At 48.7% G+C, this 16,487-nt stretch overlaps 2 protein-coding genes across 15 annotated transcripts in view; one reads left to right on the top strand and one right to left on the bottom strand.

Moving 5' to 3' along the window:
• Nucleotides 1-1,472: 1,472 nt before the first annotated feature.
• Nucleotides 1,473-2,571, bottom strand: LOC118355038 (transmembrane protein 258-like). Its single transcript, XM_049111052.1, has one exon. The coding sequence runs from the start codon at nucleotides 2,419-2,421 to the stop codon at nucleotides 2,155-2,157; it is 267 nt and encodes an 88-aa protein (XP_048967009.1). The 5' UTR covers nucleotides 2,422-2,571; the 3' UTR covers nucleotides 1,473-2,154.
• A 3,027-nt stretch (nucleotides 2,572-5,598) lies between these two features.
• The window catches only part of GTF2I (general transcription factor IIi), a 114,065-nt gene continuing 103,176 nt past the window's right edge, over nucleotides 5,599-16,487 (top strand). For all 14 annotated transcript variants that reach the window (XM_025425772.3, XM_049111050.1, XM_025425768.3 and 11 more), the window contains exon 1: nucleotides 5,599-5,977. The gene's annotated coding sequence lies outside the window, so the exon portion shown is untranslated. The remainder of the gene's footprint in view (nucleotides 5,978-16,487) is intronic.

The following is a 16,487-nucleotide window of genomic DNA, read 5'->3' as shown; positions in this document are numbered from 1 at the left end:
TTATTAATTATTATGAATAAATTATAACTGGGATTTAGGTGTTTTCTTTCCCCACTTTTAGAAGAGTTCTGGAAAAGGTCATTTATCCAGCATTCTCAATATTCAAATTATCTAGACAGAAAACTGTCCATAAACAGTGTTTTATAATCAGTTAAAAAAGCATCCTTGAAATAACAAAGAATTTATCTCCTAGAGCGCAGATACCCATGGAAAAGCTAACAATGTCACTGTGGCCCAACCCATGTGATTTAGACTGAGGTGTACAACCCCCCCCTTTTTTCTAAAGATTTATTTACTCATGAGACACACACACACACACACACACACACACACACACACACAGAGGCAGAGACATAGGCAGAGGGAGAAGCAGGCTCCCTGCAAGGAGCCTGATGTGGGACTCGATCCCGGATCCCAGGATCATGCCAGGAATCATGCCCTGGGCCAAAGGCAGATGCTCAACCGCTGAGCCACCCAGGTGTCCCAAGGTGTACAAATCCTAATTGAGAACACGGATGTGAGAGATCAAACTGCTACCTTACAAATGATATATGTTTTATGGCCCATTCTCTCAATATACTGTGCTTATGTCTACTGTAAAGGAAAACTAAGAAACTGGACCCAGAAGATATTGGGCCTGCATTAAGTGCCATTATGGGAAAAAATACCTCTGTTTAGTTTCCATCAAAAGCCTGGATGTGTTCCTGAAACTAATGTAAATTGTGTGTCAACTATATTTCAATAGGGACGCCTGGGTGGCTCAGTGGTTGAATGTCTGCCTTCGGCTCAGGGTGTGATCTTGGGGTCCTGGATCGAGTTCCACATCCTGCTTCTCCCTCTGGCTATGTCTCTGCCTCTCTCTCTCTGTGTCTCTCATGAACAAATAAAATCTTTAAAAACAAAACAAAAAACTATACTTCAATAAAAATAAAATAAAATAAAATATTAAGAAAAGAAAGACTGGGGCACCTGGCTGGCTCAGTCTGTGGAGAATGGGACTTCTGATCTCAGGGTTGTAAATTCTAGCCCAACGTTGGGTGTAGAGATTACTTTAAAAAAAATAAAAATCGGGATCCCTGGGTGGCGCAGCGGTTTAGCGCCTGCCTTTGGCCCAGGGCACGATCCTGGAGACCCAGGATCGAATCCCACGTCGGGCTCCCTGCATGGAGCCTGCTTCTCCCTCTGCCTGTGTCTCTGCCTCTCTCTCTCTCTCTCTGTGTGACTATCATAAATAAATAAAAATTAAAAAAAAATAAAAATCTTAAAAAAAAGTTAGACAAGGGATGCCTGGGTGGCTCAGCCGTTGAGCACCTGCCTTCGGCCCAGGCTGTGGTCCTGGAGTCCTGGAATTGAGTCCCACATTGGGCTCCCGGCATGGAGCCTGCCTCTCTCTCTGTGTGTCTCATGAGTAAATACAATAAAATCTTTTTTTTTTTTAAGACTTTATTTATTCATAGAGACAGACAGAGAGAGAGAGAGAGAGAGAGAGAGAGAGAGAGAGAGAGGCAGAGACACAGGCAGAGGGAGAAACAGGCTCCATGCAGGGAGCCCGATGTGGGACTCGATCCTGGGTCTCCAGGATCACACCCCAGGCTGCAGGCGGCGCCAAACCGCTGTGCCACGGGGGGCTGCCCAATACAATAAAATCTTCAAAAAAAGTTAGACTGGATGTGCTGTGAGAAACGGGTATGTCAAGAAAATCTCAACTTTCGCTTAGAATTATGGTTTTGGGCAACTTAAAATACATGACAGAGTCACAGAAAGTTTAAATTATTCAGTTTGGATTCAAAAGAGCACTAAATGATCTCTCAACAATGGTAACCTTGACCAAGTGATGTCAGTACAGTTCTGTCTACATGGGTGGTTGGGTGGTAGGGTTCTCTAACCAGGGTGGGTCCATGAATAAATGGTCCCATGATAATGGAGAAGAAAGATTCCTGATATGAAGAATTAACTCCAGGAGAACATGATTAGTTTTCGAGACTGTTGAAGACATTTGATCATTACCATATCATTGTTTTTTTTGTTTTTTTTTGATGGTCACACATCTCCCTTTATTGGGAGCAGCAGGTGGGACACTTCCAGCAATAGTAAAAATATTAATTTACAAAAGCAGAAGTTCAGTGAAGCCACCTGGTTGGAACCCTTGGGAGCTCATACGTAGATGCCAACCCAGAGCAGCAGGAAGAGGACTCCAAAACCCATGAAGAGTGAGGCCACCAAGGAGATGAGGAGCTCTTTGTAGATATTCCGAGTGTACTTGGTGGAGGTGACCTCATAAATGAAGAACCAGGCGGTAAAGAACATGCCAATTGCCAATAGCACCATGGTCAGATGGGGGAAGAAGGCAAGGTTCACTGGGCTGGTGTATCTGCTCATGGCCTCGAGCTCCATTTCGCCAGGTGGCGAAAACAGGGTCATCCACTGCTCTGCCACCGGTCACTCAGTATTTAAAAGCAATTTAGCAGGGGTGCCTGGGTGGTTCCATGAGTTAAGCCTCTGCCTTTGGCTCAGGTCATGATTCCAGGGTCTTGGGATTGAGTCCCACATCCTGCTCATTGGGGAGTCTGCTTCTCCCTTTGCACCCCCTCCCCCCATTCATGTACTTGCTCATGCCTTCTCCCACAATAATAAATAAATTTTTTTTTTTTTTTAAAGCAAGCTACAAATCTGCAAACCCGGTCTATGTGAAGATGCATTCACACCAGTTGGTCTAGATCCATCTCTTGACTGGCCAAGGCCCATTAGACTTGGCTTTTTTTTTTTTTTTTTTTTTAAGATTTTATTTATTTATTCATGAGAGACCCAGAGAGAGAGGCAGAGATAGAGGCAGAGGAAGGAGAAGCAAGCTCCATGCAAGGAGCCCGATGTGGGACTTGATCCCAGGACTCTGGGATCATGTCCTGATCCAAAGGTAGACACTTAACCACTGAGCCACCCAGTTGTCCCTAGACTTGGCTTTTGTTTCCCAAGTATACAGTAGAATGGTGTCATGCTACATGGACACTCATCTGCAGGACTGCATACTGTAGGTTAAACATTAAAAGAGAAATATTTGAAATAATTCAAGATAAATAACATACAATATTTGGCTGCCTATTGGACCCTGTGCATTTTGGTCTTCAGGTGAGCATGATCCGAGAGCTGCAGACCATCCGTCTTAGCATACACATTTCGTTATGCTGAATGTGATTCTGACCACAACGGTGAGCTGGGTGCGATTTAACAAAGGATTCCACCCCTAAACACAAATCATTTGTTCGTTTTTTTTTTTTCCCCATCTGTTGCTCAACCCCAAATCCAGCAATTTGATCCTATGTTGGAAAAACAACACACCCTGCTGAGATGATATTCAGAGTGTCTCCTCACTTAGGGTCTCCATTAACAGAGCACCTATCAATGAGGAGAGGTAGGAATTGGCTAGCACAAGGCAGTAACTGTACCAGTAGCTGCTAAGGTGATGAGTCAGGCCTTAGGGAAGACTGTAAAAGCATGCTGTGTGACTATAAGACATCAATTTGAGGGTTACAGCCCCCAACGGCAGTATGCAAAAAAAGAAAAGAAGAGAAAAAAACTTTGAACCACACACCATTCCAGACACTGTTCATTGTTCCAAAAGAGCCAGCTTTCTGTAGGGAGGCAATTCCAAGCCTCCAAGCTAAAGCTTGAGGGGCCTCTTTGGGACTTAATAGTTTCAAGGAATTGCTTCCACCTCACAGAAGTTGGGAGTTTTTCATGAAGCAGCAGCAAAATTCCACACCAAAGTGTTACATTCATAGAAGCCAGGGGCGAACAAGTTTTTAATGATGACAAGTGACTCCTGACTAAATGAGTTTCTGCCTTGCCAGCCCACTTTGGGACTCTCTCCAAACGCTCCTCCATGACACCAGTTCACGGTGCGAAGCCTGCCCTGGCGGCCCTCAAGCTGCCAGCGTCCTCCAGAAGCCACCCAGGCCTCCAGCCCTTCCCTAAAACATCCTCCCCGAGCCCCACAGCAGCTGTGTTTGCCCCTGCAAGCCTGGCTGCTCCTGTTAGCTCGATTGCAGACTTCCCGAGAAAGTTAACGCTTGTTCTCTAAATAGCTGTCAGTAGTACTCGCTACTGGGACTACGGAGTTTAATTAAATATGCCAATATGGTAATGAAATACGAGTGCAAAAAAGAAACACTGTTCTTGTTTGAAAACGGAATGGAACGCTTTGGAGAGAGGCTCGACAAAGGAGAGTCCCGATCGAGCCCGGCGGGGACAGAAATGCCTGTGGGAGGCGAGGGGGAAACCGTAGAGACGTGCCCATCTTCTGCAAATCGCGCGGCTCCCGCAGGGACCGCGAAAGCCTCCGTCTGTTTTAAAGAATCCCGACGTGGGAATTCTAGGGGAGGCTTTCCGGGTGCGGTCGACGCGGGAGGAGACGGGGGAACGCCGATCTGCGGGCACCGAGATTCAAAGGGAAGGTCTTGGACCGACATCAAAAAGACTGGCTGCTCGGAAAGTTTTCTTTCCAGCGACAAAGGCTGGAAAAAAGCGCCGTGGTCGCCACCTACCGAGGGGGAGGGGAGAAGGGGTGGGGGCGGGGGTGGGGGTGGGGAGGAGGGCGGCCGGCGGGGCCCCCCCATCGCCGCCGGGGGGAAGAATCGTGAAACCCTTCGGTCCAGTGCTCCGCAGAACCGCCCTCGACCTCGGGGCTCGAGTTCTGTAAACTTTTGAGCGTCGCTTAGGTGAAGAGCAGTGTCTCAGCGTTTTCGACATTCGAGAGCTCAAGTTGGAAAGCGAAAAAGCACAATCGGGAGGCGGGAGGCGGGAGGCGGGGTGCGGGGTGCGGGGTGCGGGGGAGAGGTTTCGGTCCAGTTTCTCCGCGGTCGACAGAACAAAACCCAGCGGGCTACAGGGCAGGTTTTCTGCTCCCTCCGCGGCTTTCTCTCAACTTTGCCTCTAAACGTGGAGCGAGGGAGCGAGGGGAAAGTCTGGGCTGTGTGGGTGGGGGGGGGGGGGGTGGTAAATAAAAACAGGAGCCCCCCGCCCCCTGCCCCGGCGCAGGTTGGGGCTCCGGTCTCCTCCGGCCGCCTCGGAGGCAAGCTTGCAAAACTAACAGAGGAGCTCTTTGTGTCCGGGAAGGTGGTGCAGGGCGGAGGAAGTCCCTCGGCGGAGCACAGGGACCGGCGGGCCGGCCTGGGGCTCCCGGGCCTCTGCCATGTTCCGGCCTCGCCATCGGCAGGGAATGTCGGACGCACGAGTGAGTGCGAGCCCCGGACGGTGGCTCGGGCCCGCGGCACCGCGGCGCTGAGCAGGCGGGGGCCGCCCCCGGCCTAGGCCGGCGCCCCGCGCCCCGGCTCCCCTCCCCCACCCGGGCGGCCGCGCAGGCCCCAGGTGCAGCCATGTTCTTGCTCCCACCACCCGCGCCTCCATTGACAGTCCTTGCCGGAGAGGGCCGGGCGCCGCGCTCGCCGCGTCCTCGGGCTCGGGGCTCGCCGGCGCGGGGCTTCCTGGGAGTCGTAGTCCGCCGCCCCCGCCGTCGCGTTGGTGGGGACGAACCACAAAACTACAACTCCCGCTGGGCGGCGCTGCGGGTGCGCACGCGCAGCGCGCCTTCGAGGAACAAAAAAAAAAAAAAAAAAAGAGGAGGAGGAGGAGGGTGAGAGAGAAGCTCGGAGAGCAGAGAAAAGGGGCCACCGATCGCCCCCCCGCTTCCCCGCACGCGCTCTCTAGCTGAGGCCGCCCGCCTGCCGCGGTGATCCCGGCCTCTCCCTCGGTCCCCCGTGATCGGATCTAGGCGCTGACCCAGGCCCTGCCGGGGCGGCCATGCGGCGGTGACAGGAGCTCGGCCAAGACGCCCGGGCCCCTCGCCCTCTCACCTCCTGCCCGCTCGCCCGCTCGCCCCAGCCCGGAGCTGCTCCGCCGCGGCCGCAGCTCTTGCTCGGCCCACACGCGCTTCCTTTCGGCTCCCCCAGCCCCGGCGCTGCCTGGAGGCGGCTGCACTCGGGTGAGTCCCCGTCGCCTCCCCCGCGCCCCCCGCCCCGGTTGCCATCGCGAGCGGGGCCCTTCTTTGAGACGCGCCCCCCCGGGGCCCGCGCGGACTGGGGCCGGGGTACCCGGGCCGCCGTGTTGGGGGTGGGGCGGGAGGAGACGCGGTCGCGGGGGACGACAGTTGCACGCGCGCGCCTGGGAGCGCGGGGGGAGGGGCGCGCGCGCCGGCGCTGCGTGGGGGGGCTCACGCGTGAGTCCCGCGCGCGAGCGAGCCTGCGGGCTGCGCATGCCCGGCCGCTGATTGGCCGGCTCGGGCGGTGCGGGTGCGCGCGCGGTGCCAGGCCCGAGCCGTGGGGTCGCGCTCGGCCTGGTGTCTCCGGGGCTCGTGCGCCCGGGCAGCAGACGCGCGCGATTGGCCGGCGGGCGGCGGGGGCGGCGCCGCCGCGCTGCCTGGTAACTGCGGCCCGCGGGCCGGCGGGCCCCGGAGCGCCGCCCGCCCCGCCCCGCCCCGCCCCGCCCCCGCCCCTTCCCCGCCCCTCCCCGCCCCTGCCCGCGCCCAGGTGGAGCCCGGAGTGGGCTTTGTCCCGGCCCGGCCGGCGCGCCGGCCCCGCGGGGCCTGTTCTTTGGGGGAAATAAACACAATGACCGGAAGGAAAACCTCGGCCTTCGGGCCACGGAAAGCCGTCTGGATCCCGCAGGCGCCCGGACGGGGTTTCGCGGAGGGACGAAGGGGAAAAACTGTCCTTTCCCCCCTCCCTGTGCTGCCTCCACTTTCTCCAAGTTTTGCCTTTGAATAAAGGAAGTTCTTTTTTCCCTTCTTCTTCTTCTTCTTCCCCTGTCCAATGTGGCGTTGCGGTAGCCGGCGGCCGAGAGCGTTCCGGCGTCGAGTTGGGTTGGAGCAGGCCCACTCCTGCGGCTGCGGGGCTCCGGGCACGCTTCCCCCTTCTCTGCGGCTTGAGGGGCCGGAGGGCAGCAGAGCCGTCTCTGGGGCGTTCCGGAAGCAGAAGGGGAAGTTAGTTTGCAAATGAGGGTGCCCCGGAGTGCAGGGAGGAGGCTGAGCCCGCGCCCGCGCCCGCGCCCCAGGCCCGCGGCCGGGGAGGACAGACACCTCCTCCCTCCTGCCCCGTCGCTGTCTCTGTCTCGTCAGTCGTTCAGCCGCAGAGCCGGGCTGCCGGGCGCGGTGCTCTTGCCTCCTCCTTGGGACCTTGACTTTTTCTTATGTTCGGGCTTTGGAACTCTGGTCTTGCTCCCGTGCCGTCGCTGAAGGCCGTCTCTTGCATTGTTTGGTGGGAATTGGTCGTTTCTTTTTTCTTTCTCTTAAAGATTTTATTTACCCACGAGACGCAGAGAGAGGCAGAGGGAGAAGCAGGCCTCCTTGGGGGAGCGGGTGCTGGACTCCATCCCGGGACTTGACCCCGGGGCTCCGGAACCGGGTCCTGAGCGCGGGGCGGACGAGCCCAGCGGCCCCGCGGCGTCCGAATCAGCTGGTGCGGCCCTTCCAGGAGCGGGTCTGGGTTTCCCGAGGGGAGTGTTGTGCGTCGTGCACTCTTGTCCGCCCCGTCCGTGGGCAGGAGGGGCAGGGGTTAAGCTTTTTCCGCCTTTGTCTCCCCTCCCGGCGGACAGACCCGCGAAGGGCCTTGCACCGAGCCTAACATTTGGATGTTTCCTAAGCGCCGGGCATCCCTCTTCAGCACTAACGTGTTTTCTTATTCAGTCTTGAAAACAACCCCGCAATTCCCTTGTGTAGACGAGGAACAAGTCTAGAGAAGCTGAGTAGTGTATTCTTGATTACTCAGCAAGTCAACCTTGACTGCAAGGTTGGAGCCTGGGCAGTCCGACTCTTAACCCCTCAGCCTGTGGCTCTCAGACTCCGGAGCGTCAGCAACCCCCGGAGGGCTTGTTCAGACACCGTCGCCCCGCCCCACCCCAGAACCCCAGACTTCGGATTCGGCAGGTCTGGGGGGGGGCCCCATTATTTGCATTTCTAACTAGTTGGAGCGGGCTGTTGTTCCGCCGCTCGGAGGATGGCTCTCGGAGAGCCATTCAGCGCGGTGCAAAATTAAGCTGTGAGTGTAGGGAATTTATTCTAGATTTTCTTTAAAGCTTTTCGTTACTTTAAAACCTGAACTTAACCAAAAATAATTCGGACTGCTTATCGTAGATTGTGTGGAAAGCTGATTGAGAGTTAAAAATTTTTGTTAGCCATGATTACGAAATTAAAAGTTTAAGAAGTCTCAGGTTTTAAAAGAGCCACGGATTTAAGTACAGGATAAAATTAGAAACCTAATCTTGCCTTTTTTTTTTTTTTTCAGTCTCAATCATTTTTTAATTCATTTATGGCACTGGCATTATGGCAATCTCCTCCTAGAGATGACTGAGGCATCTCATCCCCACCAGTCTTGTCTGGGAACCCGGAGTGCTGATAGGGCCTCAGCTTGATGCTGAAATGAGGGAGCTGGTGGTCACTTGAAGGCCCAGATTCCACCCCCTCACTCCTTCCAAGCCCCAGGCACTTCCAGTGATTTGGTTTACTTTTTTTCTTTTTCTTTTTTTTTAAAGTAGACTCCGGGCCTGAACTCAGGACCCTGAGATCAGAAGTTGCATGCTGCACCGAATGAGCAGCCAGGAGCCTTTGATTTGGTTTACTTTTAAGAACGGCTACAGGGACACCTGAGTGGCTCAGCAATTAAGCATCTGCTTTTGGCCCAGGGCATGATCCTGGAGTCCCGGGATCCAGTCCCCAGTCCCCCGGCAGGCTTCCTGCATGGAGCCTGCTTCTCCCTCTGCCTAGATCTCTGCCTTTCTCTCTCTCCCTGTGTCTCTCACGAATAAATAAACTAAAAAAAAAAAAAAAAAGAATAAGAATAAGAATGGTTACAAAGACTACCCTTAAAATGTAGGTTTCTGAGGTTCTTTTTCTTGGGGTACAAGTCTTGAGATAGGTTTCTTATTTATTATAATAGATTTTCTCCTGGAGAAAGTAACTCAAATTAGGTAGGAGGAATGGGGTTGGTTTACCATTATGTTCTGTCATTTTTGATTATCCATAGATGGATTGTGTGTTCCAAAACAAAATATGAAAGACAAGTGCCCTTCTCCAGATTGTCATGAAAGGAGCTGTGAATAAGACACAGAAATTACTCAACACTTAACCTTCCCGTTAGTATTGGTAGCTAGCTTATTCATTGCATTCCACCTGATTCAGTTCTGCCAGGGTTTCTTTCTTTGTTGAAAACTTGAGTTTTGGGCAGCCCCGGTGGCTCAGCAGTTTAGCGCTGCCTTCGACCCAGGGCCTGATCCTGGAGACTTGGTATCGAGTCCCACGTCAGGCTTCCTGCATGGAGCCTGTTCTCACTTTGCCTGTTTCTCTGCCTCTCCTCTCTCTCTGTATGTCTCTCATGAATAAATAAATAAATTCTTTAAAAAAAAAAAAAAACTTGAGTTTTTGGGGCACCTGGGTAGCTCAGTGGTTGAGCGTCTGCCTTTGGTTAAGGTTGTGATCCCAGGGTCCTGGAAATGAGCCCCACATTGGGCTCCCTGCAGGGAGCTTGCTTCTCCTTCTGCCTATGTGTTTGCCTCTCTCATGAATAAAATAAAATCTTAAAAAATAAAAAGATGATGGGCAGCCCGGGTGGCTCAGTGCTTTAGCGCCGCCTTTAGCCCAGGGCCTGATCCTGGAGACCCGGGATCGAGTCCCATGTGGGCTCCCTGTATGGAGCCTGCTTCTCCCTCTGCCCGTGTCTCTGCTTCTCTCTCTCTCTCTCTCTCTCTCCCTGTGTGTGTATCTCATGAATTAAAAAAAAAAAAATCTTAAAAAGGATGAGATTTTGGGGGGCTTCTGGGTGGCATTGTTGGTTAAATGCCTGCCTTTGACTCAGGTCTTGATCACAGCATTTTGAGATTGAACCTTACATGGGGCTCCCTGCTCAGTGGGGGGGTCTGCTTCTCCCTCTCCCTCTGCCCTTCCCCTTGCTCTCTCTCTTTCAAATGAATAAAAAAAATAAAAATAAATAAAAAATAAAACATGAGTTTTAAAAAAATATTTCAATTCACTTCATAACTGCTGTGGTGTAATTCATGAGATTGTTTTGACCACTGGCTTAAACAGATGCTGATCAAGTGATTTTTATGTATGTCTAAGGGAAAAAACTTTCTCCAAGAGTTGAGAAGTAAGACTCTGAGAACAGTATTTATTTCACTTCGTAGAAATATGTTAGAGGCAATTAACCTAAAAGGTAATTGCCAAAAATTTTATCAGTATCTACTAATGATCACTGGTAGTATTTTCTTCAAATTGTATACATTCATTTGAGTGAAGCTTATTCATTGTTGCTAAGTGAAAGTTAGAAATGCAGTTGATCCATTGGTTATAATTGCGGAGTTGAGATTCCTTGTAATGAGGGCAGTTAAAATAGCAACATAGCAACATGCAGAACGTTCAGTTGGTGAGAGTGTTGTCTGAGACCCTCTGCCTGGGGAATAGAATTGAGAATTAGTATTTAAAGGATGTATGTGCAGTGGAAAAATGATGTGGATAAATCACTGCAAGCCCTGAAGGTAATATCTTGATACTCATTTTCCATTCTTTTGTCCCTTACCATTCTCTTCTCTCTTGCCTGTGCTTTTTTTTTTTTTTTTTTTTTTTTTTTTTTTTTTTTAAAAGATTTTATTTATTTATTCATGATAGTCACACAGAGAGAGAGAGAGAGGCAGAGACATAGGCAGAGGGAGAAGCAGGCTCCATGCAGGGAGCCCGATGTGGGATTCGATCCCGGGTCTCCAGGATCGCGCCCTGGGCCAAAGGCAGGCGCCAAACCGCTGCGCCACCCAGGGATCCCTCTTGCCTGTGCTTTGTTCAAACTCTCACCACTGCAGTTTTCCTGTTTTTGTTTTCTTTTTTTCTCATTGTTTCTGCAGTCCTTGTCATCCTACCCTGGCTTGTTTTTGTTTTCTTTCTGGCACTTATTCCTCTGCTTTTTCCACTTTGGCCTAGCAGGAAAGTAAGAGAAAGTTCAAGATAACCAGGGATTTTCAGAATTGATGGGAGAATTGACTCATTGTTCCTTGGTGATAACTTGATTGCAAACTATAGAGGACTTTGGGGGGCATGAGGGTGGCCCAGTTCGTTGAGCATCTGTCTCTTGGTTCTGGCTCAGGTCAGGGTCCTGGAGATGAAGCCCACTTGGGGCTCAGCATGGAGTCAGCTTGCAGATTCTCTCTCCCCCATCCCCTCTGCTCCCCCTCCCCCCAGTTTGTGCTCTCTCAAATAAAATCTTAAAACCCTAAGAAAACGATAGAAGATTTTTTTTTTTTAAGATTTTATTTATTTTTTCATGAGACACACACACACATACAGAGAGGCAAAGACACAGGCAGAGGGAGAAGCAGGCTCCACGCAAGGAGCCCGATGTGGGAATCGATCCTGGGACTGCAGGATCACGCCCTGGGCGGAAGGCAGGTGCTCAACTGCTGAGCCACCCAGGCGTCCCACAATAGAAGATTTTTAAAGAATTAGTTTATTTATTTATTTTTTTTAATTTTTAAAAAATTTTTATTTATTTATGATAGTCACAGAGAGAGAGAGAGAGGCAGAGACATAGGCAGAGGGAGAAGCAGGCTCCATGCACTGGGAGCCCGACGTGGGATTCGATCCCGGGTCTCCAGAATCGCGCCCTGGGCCAAAGGCAGGAGCTAAACTGCTGCGCCACCCAGGGATCCCGAATTAGTTTATTTTTAAAAAAAGATTTTATTTATTCATGAGACACAGAGAGGCTGAGACATAGGCAGAGGGGAGTAGGCTCCCTGAGGGGAGCCCCATGCAGCCTTGATCCTGGGTGATCCTGGGACCCTGAGATCATGCCCTGAGCAGATACTCAACTGCTGAGCCACCCAGGCATCCCAAAAATTAGTTTATTTAAAACGTAACGTAAGAGGCAAAATGAATTTATAATTGCGAGAGACAAATATGGCTTAGTGTGGCACTAACAAACACAGGTTCTGAAATCAGACTGCCTGGATTCAGAATCCTGGCTTGTGTTAGTTCTGGTTGTTACCTTGAGTAATTCACTTCACCTCTTTGTGCCTCATTTTCCCTATTTTAAAAAATAGGAATGATGATGAGAGAACCTGTTTCTCTTGTAGGTTGTTGTGAAGGTTGAATGAGTGAAAGTGCTTGGGATGGTATCTAGCAAACAATGAGCATTCAATAAATATTAGCCATAAAAACACTGTGTTGGATACTTTTGAAAAATTGAATTTTCTAAGGAAATAAAAATGTCCCAGTAATACTGGCTACAAGGTTAATCTCCCCGAACTGAAGAGTATAAACTCTGGAAAGTCAAGGACTCCTTGGGATTTTTTTCCCTTGTGACTGTTAAAATTGTTTCTTGTAGAAGGGCAAAGGAAATAAGGTGTGTTCCCCCCCCCCCCCCCCCCCCGCCCTTAAAGTGCTTGTATAGGGGGCAGCCCCGGTGGCGCAGCGGTTTAGCGCCGCCTGCAGCCTGGGGCGTGATCCTGGAGACCCTGGATCGAGTCCCTCGTCAGGCTCTCTGTATGATGCCTGCTTCTACCTGTGCCTGTGTCTCTGCCTCTCTTTCTCTCTGTCTCAATAAATAAATAAAATCTTAAAAAAAAAAGTTCTTGTATCGGATTACATTATAGTATAATTCTACAAATAGAATAGTGAAGAGTTTGGTTTTATTTAGGGTATCTGCTTCAAACGAGCCTAGAATCTATAAATTTGCAGGGACGCCTGGGTGGCTCAGTGGTTAAACGTCTGTCTTCCGCTCGGGTCCTAATCCCAAGGCCCTGGGATCAAGTCACGCATCGGGCTCCCTGCATGGAGCCTGCTTCTCCCTCTGCCTCTGTCTCTGCCTCTCTGTGTGTCTCTCATGAATAAATAAATAAGGTCTTAAAAAAAAAGTTTAAAAAAATCTGTAAATTTGTGTAATGGAGATGAAACATGTCTACCTCTGAATAGTGGATTTATAATTGAAAATTTCTGGGGATTCCTGGGTGGCTCAAGCGGTTTAGAGCCTGCCTTCCGCCCAGGGTGTGATCCTGGAGTCCTGGGATCGCGTCCCATGTCGGGCTTCCTGTATGGAGCCTGCTTCTCCCTCTGCCTGTGTCTCTGCCTCTCTCTGTGTGTGTCTCTCATAAATAAATAAAATCTTTAAAAAAAAAAAAAAGAAAGAAAGAAGGAAAAATAGCCTTCTGGAACTGCTTACTCAACACATAGATTCACTGCACCTATTTTCTCTCTTCACCCCTCACAGGTTTTGAAATAGTGACCTCTTTCTCTACTGGTGGTGTTGATGTGTTTGAGATAGAAACTAGTAAAGGAGTTGAAAGATAGTCATAATTTCCTGGCTTTTACAGGGCAATTAAAGGAGGTAAGAAAAGCTTGGCTATCTTATTGTGGCCAGCCACCAAACACTTCAGTTACATTATTTCATCGATATTTTGACAAAGAAGGATGGCAAGCATGTATTATGCCCACGCGATAAGTGAGGAAGTAGAAATTGACCTGGGTTCTGGAATGAGTGTGAAAATTGGCTGAACAGTTATCAGGAGATCCGTTAGCTTCACTTCTCCCTCCTGTTCGTTCGTTCGTTTGTTCTTTCTGCCACTTTAACCTTTTTTTTTTTAAGATTTTATTTATTTATTTATTTATTTGTGTGTGTGTATGTGTATGTGAGAGAGAGAGAGAGAGAGAGAGAGAACGCATGTGCTCACAAGGAAGGGTAAGGGGCAGAAGGAGAGGGAGAAGCAGACTCCCTGCTGGATCCTGGGCTTGATCTTGGGACCCCTGGGATCATTACCTAAGCTGAAGGCAGATGCTTAACCAACTGAGCTGAGCCACCCAGGCACTTGTCACTTTAAACATTTTTAGGCTTTTCTTTTTAAGCATTTTTTAAAAATTTAATGGCATTAAGTACATTCAAAATGTTGTATAGTCATCACCATTTCTAAAATCTTTCTTATCACCCCAAATAGAAACTCTGTACCCAGTAAGCAATAACTCATCATTTCTCTTTTCCCCCAGTCTCTGGTAACTCTAATACACTCTATGCCTTTATGAATTTGCCTGTTTTATTCTGTTTATCCATCTATCTATCATTTTTAAGTAGGCTCATTGCCCAACGTGGGGCTTGAACTCACCAGCCCAAGGTGAGGGTCACTTTACTGACTCAGCCAGCCAGGTGCCCCTTGCCTATTTTAGATATCTCTTTTAAATGGAATCATACAGTGCTTGTCATTTCACGTCTGGTTTATTTCACTTAGCATTTTGATTTCAAGGCTCTATGTTGTGGCTGTGTCAAAACTTCATTTCTCTTTATGGCTGAATAATGTTCCATTATATAATTACCACATTTTATTTGTACTTTCATCTGTTGATGGACATTCAGATGCTTTCTGCCTTTTGGCTATTATGGATATGCAGCTATGGACATTGGTTCACCAGTGTATTTTGAAGCCTATTTTCAGATCTTTTGTGTATATACTTGAGTGGAATCGCTGGGTCATTGTTTTTCTTTTTAATGCTTTTTTTGGAGAAGAATTTGGATGGATCTGAATAAATCTCCCAATAGTGTGTAGAAAACCCATATAAAATGCATTTGTCCCCTTTGTAAAGAATAGATTTGTGGGGACACCTGGGTGGCTCCGCGGTTGAATGTCTGTCTGCCTTCGGCTTAGGGTGTGATCCTGGGACCTGGCTTGGAGTCCCCCATCCGGGCTCCCTGACATCAGGCTCCCTTCCGGGAGCCTGCTTCTCCCTCTGCCTCTCTGCCTCTGCCTCTTTCTGTGTCTCTCATGAATAGATAAATAAATCTTAAAAAAAAAAAAAAAAGGTAAATTAGTGTCTGCCATTTCCACCACGAACACCTCTTTTTTTCAAGTGGTTCCTCATAGGGTTAAAAAAAAAAAAAATGTTGTGATAAAATATACATGCCACAGGGCAGCCCCCAGTGGCTTAGCGGTTTAGCGCCGCCTTCAGCCCAGGGCGTGATCCTGGAGACTCAGGATTGTCGGGCTTCCCGCATGGAGCCTGCTTCTTCCTCTGCCTGTGTCTCTGTCTCTCTCTGTCTCTCTGTCTCTCATGAATAGATCAATAAAATCTTAAAAAAAAAATACATGCCACAGAACTTGACCATTTTTCATTTATATTGTTTACTTATTTTTAGTATATTGTTAATTACTATAACAGCTACATGATATTTACAATAAAGATATGACAAAAAATAATATTAGTAATCCTTTTAGCCATTTTTAAATTATAAAAAAAATTTTTTAAGTAGGCCCCATGCTCAACGTGGGTCTCAAACTCATGACCTGGAGATCAAGAGTCATGTGCTGGCCAGATGCCCTATTTTCACCATTTTTTTTTTTAATTATGTAGAAGCTAAATTTAATTTTTTTTTTTAAGATTTTATTTATTCATAGAGACACACACAGAGAGAGGCAGAGACACAGGCAGAGGGAGAAGCAGGTTCCCTGTGGGGGGCCTGATATGGGACTACAACCTGGAAATCTGGGATCATATCCTAAGTCAAAGGCAGACGCTCAACCGCGGAGCCACCCAGGTATCCCGAGATTTTATTTATTTATTCATGAGACACAGAGAGAGGCAGAGACACAGGCAGAGGGAGACGCAGGCTGTTTATTCATGAGAGACACAGAGAGAAGCAGAGACACAGGCAGAGGGAGAAGCAGGCTCCATGCAGGGAGCCAGATGCGGGACTTGATCCTGGGACTCCAGGATCATGCCCTGGGCTGAAGGCAGGTGCTCAACTGCTGAGCCACCCAGGCATCCCTCAAATAAAATCTAAAAAAAAAAAAAGTATTTTAATGAAATTTTAAATGGTTAATTTACTGAATGTTTATGTGAAACACTGGCAGGGACTTAACTTAGATTTTGATAACTTTGTGAGCTAAGTATGCATATTATTGTCATTTTCCAGAATAGTAAGTTTCGGGTTTGAGATTTCCAAGGTCAGTCTTATCTAATACTTGAGATAGAATTTGAATTCAGAACTTTGGTCTGATTGCAGAATTGGCATTCATGGTAGCTTTGCTCTGTTGCCTGCCATCTATGAACAGTGCATTAAGAAAAAATAAAGATGGGACTTTGTAGATCATAGTTACTTGATTTCCATTTCTTCTCCTAATTCATACAAAATTAGAAAAAGAACAAGTAATCCAGCTTTTCCAGTACTAAATAATTTTTAAATTTGTAATAAGGTCAAAGGGATACTTTCTTGGTGTATTGGCAGAGCAAGCTGCTGCTTTTTAAAGATCTGAACTATCTATTTATTTATTTATTTTAAAGCTTTTATTTGTTTATTCATGAGAGACACAGAGAGAGAGGCCGAGACACAGGCAGAGGGAGAAGTAGGCTCCTTGCAGGGAGCCCGATGTGGCACTCCATCCTGGACCCTGGATCATGCCCTGTGCCAAAGGCCGACAACACTCAGCCACTGAGCCACCCAGGCATCCCTGGACTATCAATTTATTTATTTAAAAAA

The sequence above is a fragment of the Canis lupus genome, chromosome 6, assembly GCF_003254725.2.
Source record: "Canis lupus dingo isolate Sandy chromosome 6, ASM325472v2, whole genome shotgun sequence".
In the NCBI taxonomy this organism is placed as follows: Eukaryota; Metazoa; Chordata; class Mammalia; order Carnivora; family Canidae; genus Canis; species Canis lupus.
The sequence above is the reverse complement of the archived record's forward strand: the minus strand, read 5'-3'. Positions and strand labels throughout refer to the sequence as shown.